This window comes from Danio rerio, chromosome 13 (genome assembly GCF_052040795.2).
Source record: "Danio rerio strain M-AB ecotype USA chromosome 13, GRCz13ab, whole genome shotgun sequence".
In the NCBI taxonomy this organism is placed as follows: domain Eukaryota; kingdom Metazoa; phylum Chordata; class Actinopteri; order Cypriniformes; family Danionidae; genus Danio; species Danio rerio.
In genome coordinates this window covers 30,008,764-30,030,384 of record NC_141033.1, presented here as the reverse complement: position 1 = coordinate 30,030,384, position 21,621 = coordinate 30,008,764, and the positions used below count along the sequence as shown (strand labels likewise).

The window sequence follows — 21,621 nt, the reverse complement described above, 5'->3', positions numbered from 1 at the left end:
ATATGGTAGATCCCAATTATTGCATACCAGTGAGCTGTGAATGGTCATGGAGGGCTGTCTGTTTCACAAAACAACTTCTTTTTAGTCTTTCTGCCTCTCCCGTTTTCAAAATAAGAGTCCCACATACAAAGTATGTCTAATGCAAGCTTAGATGAACTTAAAAATGAGGATAAAATATGGGTGTAATCTTACTAGGATATGTGGCTAATAAAACGCAGCCTGGCATATTTCATTTTGTTCCAATTTTACCAGGATTTTTTACTCATGGGCTTTACACGAGATTGAGGAAACAATGATGTTTGAGGCTCACAGTATGTCATTTCCATGTACTGGACTCTTATTCAGCAATTCGCATATGCAGATGGTCTTTCTATTACACCTTTAATTAAAAAAACTTATTCCAAGAATAAAATGAAAAGAAGCATATACCTAATCAGCTAAAATCATTCAATCTTTGATATCCAGACATAGTCGAGATGATCGGCTGAAGTTGATGATTTAAGAGCCTCTGAATGTGGCATATTTGCTGGTGCCAGACGGTGTTTTTCAGAAACTGCTGATCTACTGGGATTTTCACAAGCAACCACCTCTAGGGCTTACAAAAAATGATTTGAAAAAGAGAAATATCCATTGAGCAGCAGGTCTGTGGGCGAAAAAATGCCTTGATGATGGAGAGGTCAAAGGAGAATGACCAGACTGGTTCCGCTGGTAGAAAGGCAACTGTAACTCAAATAAATAAAGCCAACATTTGTAGAACAGCTCTGAACACATAACAAGTTAAACCTTAGAGCAGATGATCTACAATAGCAGAAGAAGCAGACAGGTGGCAAAACAATAAAACATTTTAAGATGCTGATGGCCATGGCTGATGAAATGTGTCATCAACTTGAAAAATATCTAGTAAAAGATAAAAGAAATCAGTTATTAGAAATTAGTTATTAAAACTATTATGCTTAGAAATGTGATTAAAATCTTTAATAATTCAGGCTAATAATTCTGACTTCATCTGTATGACATTGTTATGAACAAACAAGCTTAAACTCTGGAAACATGTTTATATTTGTATTATTTATTTACATATATATTTTACAGTTATGTTAATTTTTGGTGAAAGTGTTATTTTTAAACACTGCTTTGCACGTATGGTGGATTATTTTAATTAAGGCAATGTTCAAAATTGATAAATAAGACATTCATACCTTTCCACAATATTTATGTAAGGTTTTTTTTATAGAATAATAAAATCTAAGGGGAAGGGGTAGATAGCCCTTTGAATGGAGATTTTTAGGACCACACTTGAAAGCAAAGGAATAAGAAAATTTCCCAGAATACACCACCCACAACAGCAGTATACTGCACCCGGAAGTAAGGAGATCAACAAATAAGTTTTTATTTTTATTTTTTTCTAAACTAAGCGATTTATAATTCAAAATCATAACTCCTGTATAGCAGTCCCACAACATTCTGACACTCGATGACACTCGAATACCCTGTCAGAAAAGTCTAGTGGTTGGGAATGACTTTTTTACAGTGTCTGCTAGAATGTTAATGTTGTTTTTGGTGTGTTTAAATAGATGAATATGTAAATGTGTAAATGTGCAGTACAGTTACGACCTTAATGCCACATTATATCATTATGATAACATAATATATGTCTTCAATGATTTCTAATCATTAAAATAATTTAAATTTAAATAATAAACAAAATAATTTAGCAGATATGTCAGATATTTCCAATACCATGGAGCCCTATTTACTGTTCATTAATTGTTGAAGTGAAGTGGTTAAGGATATTCCTTCCAAGCCATTAAATTAACACTGTCAAAAATTTGAGTGCCATTCCAGAGCAAAATCTTTGATATTAATTAATGCCAACCAAGATTAGATTACCTTTTTTTTTGGAATAATAAATAGTGTAAATGATTTCAAGACTCGAGAAAGAAACGAGAAGTTTCACTGCAAGCGCACCAAAAAACAACGTACAGATATTTACCATTTATTTATAAAACTGAGTTTTAAAAGTCTGCTGGTGGTCACTGTTCACTGCCATTATATGAATGAAGACAAAGAGAAATAGTTTATATATTTATTTAGTAGTCAAATGGAAAAAAAAACAATCACATTAAAATCACATTAACTATGGAATAACCCCATAGAGCTGTTTTAATGACTTCCAGCTGTGAGCAGCCTTGGGTTGCTTTTATTCAGGTGTAAACAGACCCCAGACTGCTATATGAGCACCTTTGCCTGTAATGTCATAGACTGAGTACATTAATACATAAACTGTAGATAATTTATTTAACTGGTCACAGCACAGATATGAGCATTTCCCTACCTTCATTGTTCTTCTTTTCCTCTTTTTTTATTACCAACACATATTTATATGAATATGTTAAAATTGTTTGTTTGCTCATTCGTGACAAATTGTTTAGGCTGCAGTCATTAAATTAAATGGCTTTATTGTTTGTTTTTTAATTTCCTCTGAACACTGCCATGTCACAGTTTTTCCTCTTTCAGCACATTGCTCACTGTCAGCATATTGTAATAGCTTTAGCTTTTATTTACTGTATATTTCTTCATTTTTACACCATTGTTCTCTGCAAAGGAATGTGCTAATATTCATATTATCACATTACTGTGCAAACATTGCGCGCAATCAGAAAATAATAAAGTGGAGGAGCATTACATTTTGTCTGTGTACAGTACGTGATTCAGAAGAAAAGCATTTCATGCAGTCCACATCTATTGCATACTCGCAGTGTTTCAGTTAAGTTTTATTTACTTCAAAACCATAGATAAGATGTATGCAAATCATTTTATTTTGTTCTCGATCAATTGAATATGTGGATTTTTTTATTGTTGAAAATTTTTATTATTATTTTTTTGACAAAAATGTTTCCAAACTTTACATTTTTAAATATAAATTATGTGCTACAGGTAAATACAAAATAAATAAAAGTAATGGTAAGTAAGGGTAATTGCTAAGTCATATAGCAGATGGATGTATGCATACACTGTACATACATACATACATCCATACATACATGTAACTCATACATCACTTTAAAACAGTAAGAACCACTAAATGAAAATAAATAAATAAAGTTAATTTAAATTATAATTTTTTTAAAAGTTTAAAAACTTTGACTAAATGAAAAAGAGTTATCGTAACTAAGTCGAAACGAATCGAATGAGTTATGAATGATTTCTTTATGTTTTGTGTGTTAACTCTAAAGCTAGAAGGAATACCAAACCATTTGAGTAGCCAAATAATTGTTTGGACCTAATTTGTTTAAGTTAATTGAACTAATAGTGATTTGGTAACTGAAGTTAAAATGTTTAAGTTACTAATACTCTAAAAGTTTGACAATATCAACACAAATGATATGTGTATGTGACACAATACATAAGTTTACAGTAATCAAACCAATTTGTTTTAAAACTTTCCTCAAACAGTTTGACCTAACTTTATTTATCGAGTTTTACATACTTCACATTCATTAAACTAAACATTTTTTACTTTTTTGGGTGAAGGGTGGAGCTGTGTTGGACTTGAAAGCGTCAGTAGTGTGCTTTATCACAGATGAAGCGGATTCGATGCTATCTTTGTCAGATATACAGTTGCTTCAAAAGTTTTATTAGGCAGCAAGCATACTTTTCTGTCAGTACTTTATACTGCTTAAGATAGCATCTTATGTACAAGAATAAACTAAAAATGTATAAATATGAAACGACATAATAATTATTATATACTTAAAAGTTTTTTTTTTCTGTCGTAGAAACACATTTTTAAGCATCAACTGCATAATCTTGAAACATGATCACTCTGGAGTGTGAATCTGGCCGATCATTATAGAGTTGTGTGCTTTCGTATTTCAGTCAGCTGCTTTCAAATTGCTCTCGCCGTATTGCTAATGGCATATGCTATATCATAGTCACCTATTGTCAGTGCCTTTGCAAGTCAAAATAAACTAACTGGCATACACTACTGCAAGTCAGATGCTGATTGGTCTGCACAATGCTGTCAAGTTGAGCACCCCTTAAAGCAATAATCATCACAAGAATAAATTCAATTTTAATATTTTTTTTTCACAATTTTACTAGATAAATTAAATATTTTGTCTTTACGTTTAACTTAGTTAAATGCCTCATAACACTAAAAGTCATTATCATTTCCATGTGCTGTATAGACTTAAACAGATCTAGTTAGTGTTTTGTGTGATGATATTGAGCAGACATGTTTCCTTTTTTCCCCTCAGAGGATTATATGTGGGCTGTAATGTAAACATTGCAGGAATTTGCATTTTGCTGTACTAAATTGCTGGTAAATTTTGTTTTGGTGAGCTAAATTGCTGGTAATTGCAGCTACATGAGTAATATAGATCTAAATCAAGGTTTAATCATCTAGAATAATGTTTTCCCTCTGATAAGGCCGCAAGTGTTTAAAGCAGTGTTAAGCTTCAAAGGCAGTTCACTCAGGCAAAAAATGTGTTTAATCAAGGCACTGTGATCTTTCCTCTCCTTCACAGTAAAAACCACAACGACACACATTCATACCCATGTCCAACTCCACGTGTGTATGTATCTCTTATAAGTCCTACAATCAGATGGCTGCATTCATGCTGGGTTTCAATTGCCAGCTGTTCTTATCTTACTAAGATGGAATGACTGGAAATGGAGGAAGATTTATTTCCCCTGACATTTTTAATTCTGATTTGCTTTTAAGAGCCACAACAAGTGGATTCTGGGTTATTTCCCCCATTCCTTTCTTCCTCCATTGATTCCAAGGCTCTTTACATTTTCCTGTTTCCTCTGTCAGAGGTTATCACAGCCTGTAGTACATGGTATTGTATTTGGTATTGGAAATTCACTATCCATTCAAAGCAGAACACAACACTATACAATGTGGTAAAATGGAAAACGAAGCAATTAGTTTGAAGCAATTCATTGACAGCTTGAGTTTAGAGCAAAACTAAATTAAAATATCAACTGCACTCTTTGCACATGTCAGTTTTAAAGAAGAAAAAAACTTGACCTTTAGTTAAAAGTATTGCCAATAAAGACAGTCAAAATCATTTGATTGATTGATTGATTGATTGATTGATTGATTGAAAGGAGACAGACAGACAGATAGATAGATAGATAGATAGATAGATATATAGATAAATAGATAGATAGATAGATAGATAGATAGATAGATAGATAGATAGATAGATAGATAGATAGATAGATAGATTGATTGATTGATTGAAAGGAGACAGACAGATAGATAGATAGATAGATAGATAGATAGATAGATAGATAGATAGATAGATAGATAGATAGATAGATAGATAGATGGATGGATGGATGGATGGATGGATGGATGGATGGATGGATGTACTGATTGATCCGTATATGGGTACACTCAAAAAACTGATTTGTTGGACACACAAGTCTGTTAAGTAGTTTCTACAAGCAACAACATGGTTGAATGAACAAAAGAAATTCTGTTAACAGTGTTGACAAAATAGTTCTTAGTAGATATAACCCATTCAGATGTGTCACTACTGCATTTTAGTTATATGTATATTGTACTTAGTAATGTTACTGTATGTAAGATTTATGAACACTTTTTTTATAAGCTCTCAAGTATTTGCTCTTTAAGTGTAAAACTTAATCAAACATATTTTATAAAACAAAATGAATTTATTTACTTTGCAAAGTTTTGCAATATACAACTGCTAAAACCCATAAAACAATTGCAATTTCTCAGGTACACTAAAACATCCAAAATTTAACTGTTAACATTCTTTACAATGTATTTTATAGTGCAACTGACTATAAGAATTGGTAATAATTTTAAATAACAGTTTGTTTTAGAAGAAAAAAAAAAAGGTAAAAACATAGCCAATTTTGGTCAATAGTGAACATTCTTACAATGTGCAACTTCCTTCAAATATTGCTATACAGATTTTGCTTCGAACAATTTAGGATATTTAAAATGAAAACTGCCCTCTTGTCACGTTAGTGATCAAGAACAGGAACAAAAACGGGAACAAAAAGGGTGTGGATCCAAGTGCAGATTTAATATAGTATAGTGCAGTAACAGTAACAAAAAATACAAAAATCCAAAGTACAAAATAACAAAACAAACAAAACCAGGAACTCAAACAGACTAAACTAAAACTAGACTTTGACAACTAGGATAAGATACTAAACTGGATACAGGATGACAAGATACAAGACTGGATTCAAACACATACCACAAGGAAGACAACGACCGACTGACAAACAGAGGATGAATGACTGAATATATAGTCCAGGTAATCACGGAGAACGGAGACAGCTGTGGTTGTAAATCAGTGTAGATGAGAGACCGGGTGTGTGTGCGAAAGAATGTATGGAAATGTAGTTCTAAAGCCACTGTAGTCCATTGGGGGTTACTGGCGAACTACAGTGGCATCTGGTGGACATACACAGTCATGACATTACCCCCTTCTTAAGGAGCGGATTCCAGATCAGGGAGGTCCGTGGTTCAGGCGCCCCGGCAGGAAGCCAGGGTGCAGCCGGGAAATCCGTCCCAAACCGTGGGAAGGACCACCAGGGAGGGGCGGGAGGGGTAACCCATGGATGATGCAGCAGGAGACACAAGGCAGGGGGCCCCAGGAGAGCCAGCTGGAGAGGCAACTGGACAGGAGCTGGCGAGGCAGGGAGCCCCAGGAGAGCCAGCTGAAGAGGCAACTGGACAGGAGCCGGCGGGACAGGAGCCGGCGGGACTGGAGGCAGCTGGACAGGAGCAGGCGGGACAGGAGGCAGCTGGACAGGAGCAGGCGGGACTGGAGGCAGCTGGACAGGAGCAGGCGGGACTGGAGGCTGCTGGACAGGAGCCGGCGGGACTGGAGGCTGCTGGACAGGAGCCGGCGGGACTGGAGGCTGCTGGACAGGAGCCGGCGGGACTGGAGGCAGCTGGACTGGAGCCAGCATGACTGGAGGCAGCTGGACTGGAGCCGGCGGAACTGGAGGCAGCTGGACTGGAGCCGGCGGGACTGGAGGCAGCTGGACTGACGCCGGCAAAGCAAGGAGCCAGAGCGAGGTCGGCAGATCAAAGACCCGGACTGGGGCCGGCAGGGCATGGAGCCGGACTGGGGCCGGCAGGGCATGGAGCCGGACTGGGGCCGGCAGGGTAAGACGTCTGGGAGGTGCCGGCAGGGCAAGACATCTGGATGGCGTTGGTAATGCCAGGAGCAGGGCTGGGACCGGCAGGGCGAGGAGCCTGGGTGGCGCCGGCACTGTACGGCGATCTGGGGCTGGAGCCGACACTGGCGGGCGCTCTGGGGCTGGAGCCGACACTGGCGGGCGCTCTGGGGCTGGAGCCGACACTGGCGGGCGCTCTGGGGCTGGAGCCGACACTGGCGGGCGCTCTGGGGCTGGAGCCGACACTGGCGGGCGCTCTGGGGCTGGAGCCGACACTGGCGGGCGCTCTGGGGCTGGAGCCGACACTGGCGGGCGCTCTGGGGCTGGAGCCGACACTGGCGGGCGCTCTGGGGCTGGAGCCGACACTGGCGGGCGCTCTGGGGCTGGAGCCGACACTGGCGGGCGCTCTGGGGCTGGAGCCGACACTGGCGGGCGCTCTGGGGCTGGAGCCGACACTGGCGGGCGCTCTGGGGCTGGAGCCGACACTGGCGGGCGCTCTGGGGCTGGAGCCGACACTGGCGGGCGCTCTGGGGCTGGAGCCGACACTGGCGGGCGCTCTGGGGCTGGAGCCGACACTGGCGGGCGCTCTGGGGCTGGAGCCGACACTGGCGGGCGCTCTGGGGCATGAGCAGTCCTGTTCCTACGCCTCCTCCGTCTGGTGGTTTGAGAAAGAGGAAAAGCAGTGTCATCAGGAGAGGGAGCTTGCTCTGGAGCTGGAACCGACACTGGTGGGCATTGTGGGACTGCAGACACTGGGGTTTCACACAGATCCAGAAGACTCTCCAGAGGCTCTGAGAAGGGTGGTCTCCGGACAGGCCGACGCGGATAAGTCCGCAACTCCAGTCCAGCTTCTCTTCTCCTTCCCTTGGACAAATCAGCTGGCCCTGAAAATATCCCTCTCTGTTGCCCTCCACTCAGGCCTCCCTCCTGAGGGTTCTCCTCTTTCAGGGCAACAGAGAGAGGGGAGCCAGAGATCAATAAAGCTGCTTCGATGAACCGATAAAGGTTCCAGTCCTCCTCATAAAGTGGCATCTGAGAACGGACTGGTTCCAAAAGTCCTCCCCGAAAGAACATCATCAGTAGAAGGTCACTGTGAGAGCTCTTTGGGGCTAGCTCCAAAAACTCCTTAACGTAACGCTCAATTGAGCGGTTACATTGTTTAATACGCACTATCACGTCATCTGCTGGATCCATTTGTGAGTCGGTCGTTCTGTCACGTTAGTGATCAAGAACAGGAACAAAAACGGGAACAAAAAGGGTGTGGATCCAAGTGCAGATTTAATATAGTATAGTGCAGTAACAGTAACAAAAAATACAAAAATCCAAAGTACAAAATAACAAAACAAACAAAACCAGGAACTCAAACAGACTAAACTAAAACTAGACTTTGACAACTAGGATAAGATACTTAACTGGATACAGGATGACAAGATACAAGACTGGATTCAAACACATACCACAAGGAAGACAACGACCGACTGACAAACAGAGGATGAATGACTGAATATATAGTCCTGGTAATCACGGAGAACGGAGACAGCTGTGGTTGTAAATCAGTGTAGATGAGAGACCGGGTGTGTGTGCGAAAGAATGTATGGAAATGTAGTTCTAAAGCCACTGTAGTCCGTTGGGGGTTACTGGCGAACTACAGTGGCATCTGGTGGACATACACAGTCATGACACCTCTATTTTTGAAGACAATCACAAAAATATTGTTTGTTTAAAAAGACAAAAAATGTAAACATTTAAAATGTTGGTGACATCAACAAAGACAGAATTAAAACTGGCACCTAATTTTAAAACTAGAAACAATTTAAATGTTACAAAGAAAACAACAAAACATCTTCATTTGATTGTTTTATTTGTCCAGAACGATGTACTGATTCAACCAACAAGTTTGTTCTTGAGCATTTTTTTTCTTGAGTTTTTTGTGTGAACATTTTGAGTTTTTGTGTGTCAAGTCCCAGCAAACATTTTGGAAAAGCTTAAAAGTGTAATTTAGATCTGAAGAATAACTAAGATTTAAGCTATATGACTCCTAAAAGAAGAGTACAAACAATGTTAAAATGGCCAGTCAAACCCCTATTACGTAAATCTACAGTACTAAGTTTCTTTAGAAATAACATAGCTAACTTGTGTTAATTTACTTACTTTTATGTTTTATGTAATGTGAACAAGCTAGGGTGAAGTAAAACTAACAATAGTGAAATTAAATTTTTTTGAGTGTAAATGGGTAGATTAATGGGTGGATAAATGAACTAGTTTATTGTGATGTATGTACAGTTGAAGTCAGAATTATTAGCCCCCCTGTTTATTTTTCCCCCAATTTCTGTTTAATGGAGAGAAGTTTTTTTCAACACATTTCTACACATAATAGTTTTAACAACTCATTTCTAATATATGATTTATTAGTCACACTTCAATAAGGTCCATTAGTTAATGTTAATTAATGCATTTACTAGCATGAACAAACAATGATCAATACATTTACTGAAGTATTTGTTCATGCTAGTTAACGTTAGTTAATGAAAATACAATAGTTCATTGTTAGTTCATGTTAACTCATGGTGCATTAACTAATGTTAACAAGCATAGACTTGGATGTTAATAATGCATTAGTAAATGTTCAATTATGATTAATAAATGCTGTACAAGTGTTGTTCATGATTACTTCATGTTAGTAAATGCATTAACTAATGAACCTTATTGTAGTGTTACCAATTTATTTTATCTTTGCCATGATGACAGTGTATATTTTACAAGACACCTCTATACAGCTTAAAGTGACATTTAAAGGCTTAATTAGGTTAACGAGGCAGGATAGGGTAATTAAGCACGTTATTGTATAACTATGGTTTGTTCTGTAGAATATGGAAAAAAATCTATAGCATAAAGGGGCTAATAATTAAAACGTTTATTTTTTTTTATTTATTAAAAACTGCTTTTATTCTAGCTGAACTAAAACAAATAAGACTTTCTCCAGAAGAAAAAATATTATAAGACATAGTCTGAAAATGTCCTAATAAATAATATTCACCTTTTCAACTGTAGGTGGATGTATAGATGAATTGATAGGCGTATAGATACTATTGGTGGATGAGTGTAAATAAGTAGATGGATTGTTACGTTGACATAGGTATTTATTTTTATTTTTGTTATGTTTTATTTCTGGAGCAGTCTGGTTTTTGCTGTTTCTAACTACTTCTTGGAGTCGGTGCAGGATAAAGATAGAGTTTCCTCCTCTCAGAGTGATGGATGGTCCTGCTGCTATTTTGGGGGCTGATGGGGGATTGCCTCTGTGGAGATCAGCATATAAAAGATCTAGTCAGCATTGGTCTGACACTGTTTTACTGTCTCGCCAATAAAGCTCACAGAAATATGGAGGAACATTACCCTTACACCACACACTAGGATCCGGCATGCTATATATTTCACCTACTCTTTATTTCTCCTATCTGTCTGTATGTATCTTTCAGTCCTTTAGTAGTGTGGACTTGACAGATCATTCTGCCATCACAATTGACCAAGTCACTTTTATCTCAACAGATATGCATACATACTGTCAATTTAGTTTAGAATATGTGAAATGTTATATAATAGATCCATCCTATATTTTAATTTTAGTTTTAAACTAAATGAATCAAATCAGTAGATTGATTATTTACACAGTCTTTAATATAAACTATTGCATTGTACTGTCATGATAATATTTTATGATTTAAGCATAAATCACCAAAGTGACTGAGAAAAACTGTAATACACAGTACAGTTGGGCTTATTGCAACATGATCCACCAGGTGTGTGTTCTGTATGAAACAGATTAATTTGTATTTGAGCTGAAAACAAACAGTGTTTTCTAAAATCTAACAACCAATGAATGGGCAGTGAATTATCTGTTACTCACAAGCAAAACATTACTGGGCTTGTGCCTTGGTCATCACACACGACATCTTGTGTGACGTATGAGCTATAGCAACGACATTAGATGACGTGTATGAGTGTATAATTGAGTAACGTCTCATTTCTATGGGGAATATTCTCATTGCTACCTCTTCACACTCTGTTTTAAGTGACACCTTAAAACTGGGACTGAGCCTTAATATCATTGATCTCCACAAGCTTAGTGTTAAAACGGTCACTGGTACACTGTTTCTGTCTCACTTGTTTTTGCTAATTGCATTATTCCAGATTCAGTGATATGGATGCTAATGTAGGCCCTGTTATGAATAAGCTCCTTTAAATGAATCGCTTGCTCCAGAATGAGCTTTGAGTTCATTGTGTTTTGCAGGAGGTACAGATGTTGGTGTGAAACTCGGCATGATGGAAAAAGCCGCAGTTGCACTAATGACTGAACCCTGAGGAGCCGCTGTTATTACTTGTAATTTCAAATCAGCCCACACACTTTCTGATTGTGAGTTGCTTTACATAAGGGGCTGGAAATGCTGTGCGGCTGTATTACGTCAATGATTTATTTTCTGGATACTGAATATCACAATGCTTAGTGTATTGTATGTGCACTAAGATGGAAAATATGTATTTTAGTACAGTAGTTGACAATATTGAAGGTTTTAGATACACATTTTATGTTACATGCTGGTTCACAAAATAAAAAAATAAAAAAAACTGGTTTAAGCTTCTCCTTCATCAAGAGACATTTTTATATTCAATTTCAAAGTAAAGATGTAGAATTTTCAATTGAATTTTTTATTTTTCAAAACAATAATTTTAGATCTCTGAACAGTGATTTATTGTTCAATTCAGAGTGTCATTTCTTATTGAACTTTAAGCAAAATGCAAATGCTTTGGCTCATGTGCACAAATAGTAAGTATAATTTTCTGTAGTTTAGACAAAAACTAATTTTGTTGATCAAAACTGACGAGCCAATTCTCCCAACTTCTCAATCATTTTTCATTGTGTAAGCCATCACACTCAACACTGTTTATTCAATTATCAAATATTTGTAAATGCACGTTTACACCATAAATATCTGATATTTACATTGTTTGTAATGTCTGCTAAATTGGTAAATGACCTGTAATCACAAAACAATTTGCCAAATCTATTTGTCATATATATATATATATATATATATATATATATATATATATATATATATATATATATATATATATATATATATATATATATATATCATGTGAGATTAATTTTAAATAATTAACGCGTTAAAAAAAAATAACGAAATTAACGCAGTTCAGGTTTTTTTTACTTCCTGTTGTGGTGGACGTGTGTTCAACATGCAATAAATGGATAAGTGGATAAGACCAAGGAAACACTTTTTGAAGGCAAGTTTCAGTATAAAACAATTAGTTGTATCATCAGGCTCTCCAAAGTTTCATGCAATTTCGGGTGTTTCATTTTTAACTTTCGACTTCTGTTGTAAGTTGATACCGCATGGCGAACAGAAAGAAAATCCTCAGCATTTCGTGACCTGGTGTTCCTTTAAGGTAATAAAATTGCTTAAGCTATACGGTAGAATTTTAATAAGAGTATAATCTTAATCATATTAAAATCGGAGTATTGGTGTCTTCTGTAAATGTACTCAGAAAGCTTCTGGTGAAGTCGCGAGCTGTCAAAGACAGGGCATTACTCTGCCTTTCAATATGAGCCCTCCAAGTTTAGCATGTTTCCTTATTAAATGCAACAAAAGTGTATGCTTTGCGTTGTTGTGTCAGAATCCTTGTAATATACAGTAATACTTTAGGACGCTTAGTTTAAGCAAATTTGATGAACGTGATCATGTGTGTTGAATCTAAGGGGAGTCACTCCAGTATGGAAGGTCGTTGGGGCCAAAACATCTGCAGTGCGTTGTGTGTGTGTCTGTGTCTATGTCAGGCCCATTGAGGGGTGTCAGGGGTGGAGTGAGCGACGTATCTGAGTAGGGGCGTGTGGGTACGCGCGTAATATTTTGAATTTAAATAGTTTTTGTCTTGCGTTTACATTAATTTTACATTTGAATTGCCAAAATTACAAGTTTCAGTATTTTAAATGTGATTAATCGCAATTAATTTTTTTAAAAAGGTGTGGATTAATTAGTTCATTTTTTTTAATCGATTGATATATATGACATATGACATATATATATATATGTGTGTGTGTGTGTGTGTGTGTGTGTGTGTATATATATATATATATATATATATATATAATTTATGTATATATATATATATATATATATATATATATATATATATATATATATATATATATATATATATATATATATATATGTATATGTATAATGAGTTGCCCACAGCACAACCACTACATTAAAAATCCTGAACTGCAGTAACATGCTTGTGGAAGAGCAGTTGGAAGAAGTGAAATCTCTGGCAGCTGTTTGTTCAAACTACTTTTTTTAAAATGAGCTCAAACAACACAATTCTTTTTTGGGGGGACAAGTTAATTGTTTTATGTTCAATCCACCTAAATTTATACAAAGTAATCAGTTAAGTTAATTCCTTTATGTTGACTTAACACAAATCAATTGTGTGGAACCCAGCATTTTTTACAGTGTGGGTAGATGGATACCAACCAATAGGTTGATAAATACATGTTAATGAAATCTATCAAAATTGAGGAAACTTTCAGTGGAATTGTTTTGTGGTTTTGATTTGCATAGAATGGTAAATGCAGTCAGGTGAGTCAACATCTCAGTGACTACCTTCAGGACATCGAAGCCCCAGATAGAGTAAGCCGATGCCTGGTCTCAGAGAAATGTAGCCCTATTACTCCTGGAGCGAGGGAGCTGCACTATGGTAATGTTAGTCCTGAAAGAAGCCACTTTATCTCCCTCTATATTTCCATGCCCAGCAGCTAGAGTATGCCATACTTCAGTGAACTACTCATTTAGCAGTGAATGTCTCATTTCCCCTTCCTCTTTCTCCTCCATTGTCTTCTCTCTGCTTCCTAACCCTTTGAGGCTTTTGTTATTCCATTTACACCACCTGTCTTCTGTTCCTCTCCTGCACCAAACCTTGTTTCTGACCATTTTCAATAGTGTTTTCTTACCACTTCTACCAGAAAACATTCTGTCTCTTGTTTCATATTTCTACTAGGGGATTTTGCCCGCCTGAGGGCATCTTTTCTTGTCTAGTCTACTCTGTAAACAAACATTGCATAACATTATCCATTATCTCACTCAGTCCACAAAAAAAGACCAGTATGTTGCGTAACCGGTTCCTTATTCAATATATGCTACTGTATTCGTGCTGGTACCTTTCACCAAACCTGCAGTGCGAGAGTTGCATAAAACCCACCTGCTCAACTTCTTTTATTTCGGTTCAGTTAATTTTCTCTCATCAAAGTTCAGTCATATGCCTCAGTGGATGCTGTTAGCTCTGGAAATTTAAATGAGTTCTCAGTTTTTATTATGAAACTGGCTACTTTTACACTTCAGGATAATGTAGCCCGAATCAGATTTTTTATTTTTTTTTGCCCACATGTGACTCAGATCTGTTTTTGTCATGACAGTGTGAACAGCCCAAAGGGCATAGAATCTGATCTTTTTAATTCTGTTAATCTTTTCAAATATTTGCCAAGTCATATTTAATGAAGCAAGGACATTTTCTCTGTATCTTCTGTTATATTTGTTTCTTCTGGAGAAAGTCTCACTTTCTTTTAGTTTGTCAGGAATAAAATTGTTTTTAACAAGTTTTAAGGTCAGTATTATTAGCCCAAATTATTGTTTTTTTTATATTTAATTTTATTATTATTATTATTATTATTATTATTATTATTATTACATATTTTGTTTTGCTACAGAACAATCCACTGTTGTCCAATAACTTGCCAAATTTATGGAGGTGTCCAAATTAATAGTGTTTCCAGTGCACCGCGATGTAGACGCGGACAACTCGGTATGGGTTATTACGTATTGACGTCCTTCATCTTATATGCGCTATGTCTCTGTAGAATACTATGGCGAGGGAGGTGAGCATGAGTAATTAAAATGCAGAAACTCAGCACAATTCACTGCCTGTGTTTGCCATAGTGATTCACTGACACTGAAGTTTCAGCAGAAGCCCCTATTTCACTGCGATGGAAAGTAGTCTCCATTTCTCTGTCTCTATCTCTCAGTATGGCCCGTTTGACCTGATGGCGTGATGTTTCCCCTCCTCTCAACTGTAACAGTGATACTTGCACATCCAGAAATGAGTGTATCTGCAGAGCAAGTTTTCTTGATTGTGTCTATCATGGATCAGCTGTGATCACCCCATTCGCTTATCAGTGAACAGCTCCAGCTCGTTAGAGCCAATCGCAGCCCTTTCTGTTGAGTATGTGACCAATCATAGGCATTTAACAACTTGCTCAACAATGCTCAGAAAAAGCAAGTGGATAATTTTTACATTTGTTTATTTGCTGTAAATGCTCATGTTCTGTGCATGAACTTGAGTTTTGTTTGATGCAGAGTGTTTTCTTTGAGCATGTAAAGTTAAAGGTACAGTTCATAAATCTGACTGCTTGTATTAAAGGAGAATATTGTATTACACATACATATAAAATGTATTTAAAAATGATACATTTTACTACAAGAATTCCTGTGCTGTGAAGAAAAAATAAAATTGTGTATGGAAAGCATTGTCAATGCACCGAGATGTCTTGTTAAACCAAATTGATGGCATGATAATCGTAACCGAACCATGAGACCAGTGTAGGTTCACACCTTTACTAATTAACTTACAAGTAACCTAATTAACCTAGTTAAGCCTTTGTATTGCTTTAAGTTTAAGTTGAATACTAGTATCTTGCAAAATAACTAGTTAACCCCCATGTGAACAAGCGTGCTCACTGAGGGCGGAATCACGTTAGCTGTAATGAGGCGATATAAGAGAATCCATACCAGCCCTTACTTTTATACAGATTACATGAAAAGAGAATATTTGTTTTCGACTTGAATTGGTTCATGCAAACGTAGACATATCAAGCTTTCTATAGGTATATTGCTCATGCTTCTTTGTTGAGTATTTGCCGAGTTTCAGTTCATTTTAATAACGTGTTTTTTTTCTGACCAGTCTACATGTTGCGTGCATTTCTTGCCGCCGATTGTAATAACAAAGCGTCGTGGGTGTGGTAACATTAACTCTAATGAGCCCAGACTAAGAAACTAGACATAGCGTTGGTTTTATACTGATGACTTTATCAAACAACATTTGTTTTCACCTCGCTGCATTTAAAAGCTTTCTATAGATATATGTCTCATGTCTGTGTTTTGTTTTCACTGAGTTTCAGTGCATTTTACTGAAGCGTTTCTAAAAACAATTCACGTAAAAAAAAAAAGCACACATGTTTGTTGTCATTGTGAATGCACACAATATAAAATGGACTCCTAACAGATTTGATTGATGTATTGATATTGTCTGTACAATCAAAACTGATGTGTAATTTAAGTTCATTTCAGCGTTATGAGGAGAAGATCAAAACACGTACAAGCGGTCTTCAACCCCTGGGGGTTAAAAATTATAGTTAAATATAAATATGAACCATCATCATGACAAAGACAAAATTGATAAATTATTAGAAAATAGTTATTAAAATTATTATGTTTTAAAAAAAAATTAAACAGCACTTGGAAAATGTTTTTAAGGTTAAATTTTACAGGAGGGCTAAAAATGTTGCCTTCAAGTGTGAAAAACATGGCTTTCTGTGCCAATTTTGATATCAAAGCAAAATATAAAAACACAATTTCTTCATTAACACACTTAAACAGTTAAAAGGTAATCTTTTTGAAAAAGAAGCTAATACTGTATAACCTCGACCTAAAAATGTACACGAAAGCACTTTTTTCATGTTTTGTGCCTGTGTAAGGGTCAGGTCTGTATGGCTGATGTTGGCAGTATTGATCAGTGCGTGTGTTTGTTGGGAGGGTAAAACGGCTGTGATAGATGGCTGTGTTTAAAGAGGTGTGCTGTTCCCTTTGGCTTATGTCCTGGTGGGTCTCCACACGGCCCTTACTCTGCTAATGAAAGCAGATGCTACGCTGAGCAGGTCAGTGCTGGATCAATGGCTCCCTCACGCCGGAAATGACACAAATCAATCTATGCCAGATCTGCCTCTGAATAACACAGGAGATGAGACGAGTGAGAGAGAGAGATAGAATGAGTCAGCCATGCTTTGGATTCTTGCTCGCCCTCATTATGAAGTAATTGTTCATTAAGTTTGTGCCTCACATTTCAGCAGGTCTTATAAAGAGGATAAAGATATTCAATGTCTCACAAAGACTTAATCTGCACACATTGAGATTACTATTTTATTGTTAATTTTATTGGTAATTATTGTCATTATTATTATTATTATTAGTAGTAGTAGTAGTAGTAGTAGTAGTAGTTTTTATTATTAGCATTATTAATATATAATTGTATTTAATTTGTTGTTTTCATTTTTGTCTGTTTTTTTTTTTTTGGTGTAAGTTGTGGTCTGTCTACATTTTGTCTTGTTATTTGTTCGAGTTCATTTTCTCTCATCAAAGTTCAGTCATATGGCTCAGTAAATGCTGTTAGCTCTGGACATTTAAATAAGTTCTCAGCTTTTATTATATCTGCATCCAAAATGTAAAGTACACACCCCAAGTGTCAAATATGAGTAAAGGTGAAAAAGGCGGGGTTTGTGTGTCTGTGTGTGTGTGTGTGTTTTTGAAGGAAAAAATGATTAGCCATTCTGTGAAATTGTTATTTTTTTCCAAATATTTTCCATGTGTATTGTGTATAATCTTTCTCACAAGAGACACATGAAAATGCACCTGCAGCCATGTGGATTTATCACTACTTTTCCCTTGCCATACTATTTTTTTTTTTTTTAATGGAATCAGGAAGATAACCAAAAAAACAAACATCTGCATTAGCAGCTCTCCCACCATCTCTACCTGCAGACAGAGGAAAGACCATAAACACGACACAGAGGGAATAAGCAAGAGATAATGTGCAGCTATTTGGCCATTATAACAAAATAAACCCCAGCAGTGGGATCGGGACAACATGCAAAGTGGACATTAAATAGCTCTGTGCTCGAAATTGGTTGCCAAGGACAACGGCCAGTTATGCCTTTAGTGGATAAAAATGGCTGCAGTGTGGAACAGTTGAAAAATCAAGTATTTTAGAGAGCTGTGTAATATTTGAAATGTATTGCTGGCACCACTTGTACACTGTTCAGCAGAATCCTGTCTTCAATCAGGTTCTGTGGAGCTTCTTTCCATTTAAGCATTCAGGATGATGGATAATTCTGCAGCTTGATTATTGTGTGGATGTTTTGCATAGGGTTTAGAGTACTATTTAACCATATAAGCATTTATTTAGATTAAGTTTAAGTCTCAGCCGTTTTCATTTGATTTATCAGAGAACAGAGACAGATATATGCCATTATGTGTGCTCTTTGTGTTTGTATGTTATACTGTACATTCGCAAATGTAAGTCATGTTTATCATCATCTATTACCGTGGTTCTCAACCATGTTCTTGGAGGACCACCAGCTCCACATGTTTTGAATGTCTCCTTTGTCTGCCAGACCCTTTTCAGATCTTGCAGTCTCTGCTAATGTGCTGATAATCTGAATCAGGTGTGTTTGGTCAAGGAGACAGTGTGCAGTGCTTCAGGAGCGTGGTTGAGGAACACTAATCTATTATATACTGCAACATACAGTGTACATTGCAATAAATGTAATACATGAGCAGAACATACACACATTTGGATTGAAGTCAGTAATTCTATCCTTACAGCTTATCAATTAGAATCTAAATTATTACAAAAATTATATTACATGACACATGAACTGGTTTGTGCTAACTTTAGTTTCTGTTTATCATTACATGAATGTGGGTATTTCATCAAATACCTGACAATTACAGGGAAGCTCCAAGTCTTGCATTTTGGGAAATCTAGCCTGTGGAAGAGATTTAAAATGGATTGAATATAACACTATACCTTTAACACTATACCTTTAACTCATTCACTATACATGATAAAAGCAAAAGTAAACACTACTAGTAAGCGTTTTACAATAGTGGAAAATCTTTATTAATGGTTGTTTATAGATTAATCAACAATGGCTCATTGTGAATATGTAGCCCCATATAAATTTCTGGAGAGCGCAAATTCTGTGGCCAAAGCTACGTATGGGTGCATTCCGTCTTTAAAATGAACACTACGCGGTGATTTGACACTACCAACAGCTTCTGCACTGTTTTTTAAAGTTTTTTTCGCGCTACCAGCTGACTGATTACCTCCATGGGGATGGCTTTTCTGCTGTTACCAGATTGCCCAGTAGCTCGCCACATATGTAAGTGGACTTGTGACGCAGAAAGGAATTGACTGCGTTGACAGGGTTTGAGTCTGGCAAATAACAGTTTCAGAAAACAAAACTTAAAATTAGAGCTGCACAATTAATCGTAATAAGATCACAACCTCGATTCGACCCCCTAGACGATCTTAATCCAGCATTTCTACGATTCTGTCAATCATATTTTCAAGTTTAGGAGAGAAGAAAAGGTGGCTGCACGAGTCTTTTCATTCTTTCACATACATTGCTCTGCGACATGGACACCTGGACAAATGATGTTGAAAGAGTCACATACTGTCTTTATAAGGTATAATTCACCTAAAAATTTCATTTTTGTCTTCATATAAAGCTGTATTGGCGGCCGGAAAATCACACGTGACGTGAGATGCTGACCGTGAGCTGTAGGGTGGGCGTGCGCGCTACTAGACACGCATGCGTCTCCTTTAGTGAACAGAACCTGGTGTGAGTAACAGGTAATAATGTTGTAATAATATTAAGTTTGTGGCACAGAGTGATCGTTTGAGAGCTGCGTGCAAAGTATGAACAGCACTTAGCAGTGAAAATGAAACTGAAAGCGTGCACGTCATTTAAATAATCATATCGCATTTAAAAGTTATGATTGCAACAAGCATTTGATATGTTTTTTTCCTTCATAGCGAACACACAGTTGTGGATGAAAATAAATGTTTACAGTGTCAGTATAACTACTCTAGCCTATATAATGTTGATTTTACCAGTGAATTAAATGGTCTAATAATATTGTCAATGATTGCAAGCATATATCTTAAATAAAATTCAACATCAGAATTATTATAAGCGGAATAGAATTATTTATAGAAAGCAGTAGACCTACATATAGTATTATTATTGTTGTTTTACCATATGTTTGAGAAAAAATAATAATTACTAACTCATATTAAGCTTTATTTTACATCTACAGAATCGTGAGAGAATCGTGATCTTGATTTTAAGCAAAAACAATTGCGATTCTCATTTTAGCCAGAATCGTGCAGCTCTACTTAAAATAAATAAGTAAATAAAAGGGTGAGAATGTGGTAAGATCTGAAAACATGGTAAAAATCATGCGGCCACGAGGGCTTTTCTTTTTCTTGATTGCTTTTGAAAACACTATTGTTGAGTTTTGGAAAGGGGTCAGTCAGCTAACAGCGGCATCTTGTGGCCTTTATGTAGGCCTCTGGTGGATTCGCAAAAAAAGATTTTTGGGTCGTATTTCATGCTGTCCAGAAATGTATACAGGAGTACATATCAATTATGAGCCTTGGTTGGAATGGTTATTGCTTTTGATTTATACTGAATCTGAGCGAATTTTTTATTATCTGAATCATTTTTTAGCCTAAAAAGCATGCACTCCAAGAGCACTCCTCATAATTAAAGAAAAGTGTGACACTCATCTTTCAAAGTTCAGCTTTAATCAGTAAAACTTTCTATGATTACCAATGTCAGTTTTGGATTATTGTGAGCATTTATAGGGAGTATGCATGACTACAAGAACTCAGCAGTGAGTGGATTCTGACTAACATTAATACCCTTGATTACCCATTGTGTTCACAAAATGATTGTCTTTGACTACATTGATCACCACTGCAAAGCATGCAGAGTGTCAACAACATATGCTCTAGGGCTTTTGACAGTATTATTATAGCTTAAAAATAATTTTGGTTTTATTTGAGGTTATTGAACACTCTCTAGCACTCAACTACCATTGGTATTGATTTAGTTTTATTGCTTTGTATCTGGCTGTTTATTCTGCTGTGGCGACCCATGGTTAAAAAGAGAATAACATTTAGTAAGTGTATGTTTCTTAAAATTTTGAATTCTTTTAATTAATTTAATATTTTAATAAGGAGTAAATTCACCCATATGTGCTTTACAAAATTGCAGCACCATTACCAACAGCAGTCTTTTTGCTCCATACAGATGTTCATAAGAATCGTTCCATTGCACCATACATCAACTGTGAGTTACTCGCACTTCAAAGCTGAGGGGAGGGTTTAGCACTTTCAAAACAAAATGTTTTTAGCTCAAAAAGAGAAATGAGTGCGTGCATGTGTATGAGATGGAGTGAGAGAGCTTGGATAGACAGGGTCCTTGGCTACTGTATCCTTACATGGACAACGTCAATATAAGCTTGACAG

General features: G+C 36.8%; 2 protein-coding genes across 25 annotated transcripts in view; one reads left to right on the top strand and one right to left on the bottom strand.

Moving 5' to 3' along the window:
- kcnq5a (potassium voltage-gated channel, KQT-like subfamily, member 5a) overlaps window positions 1-21,621 on the top strand; it is a 248,828-nt gene that overhangs the window by 135,432 nt on the left and 91,775 nt on the right. The window lies entirely within an intron of this gene.
- LOC147841092 (uncharacterized) lies at window positions 6,498-8,465 on the bottom strand. Its single transcript, XM_087279482.1, has 3 exons — window positions 7,363-8,465; window positions 6,970-7,271; window positions 6,498-6,878 (listed from the first exon to the last, which is right to left on the bottom strand). The coding sequence occupies exons 1-3, from the start codon at window positions 8,368-8,370 to the stop codon at window positions 6,518-6,520; spliced, it is 1,671 nt and encodes a 556-aa protein (XP_087135608.1). The 5' UTR covers window positions 8,371-8,465; the 3' UTR covers window positions 6,498-6,517.

What these genes read in the sequence shown, in the direction of transcription:
- LOC147841092 (XM_087279482.1), bottom strand. Translation starts at nt 8,370, where the DNA reads ATGGATCCAGCAGATGACGTGATAGTGCGTATTAAACAATGTAACCGC. An exon ending in CAGCCCCAGAGCGCCCGCCA is followed by an intron (nt 7,272 to 7,362) that starts GTGTCGGCTCCA and finishes ATCGCCGTACAG; the next exon opens with TGCCGGCGCCACCCAGGCTC. An exon ending in CTCCAGTCCAGCTGCCTCCA is followed by an intron (nt 6,879 to 6,969) that starts GTCATGCTGGCT and finishes AGCAGCCTCCAG; the next exon opens with TCCCGCCGGCTCCTGTCCAG.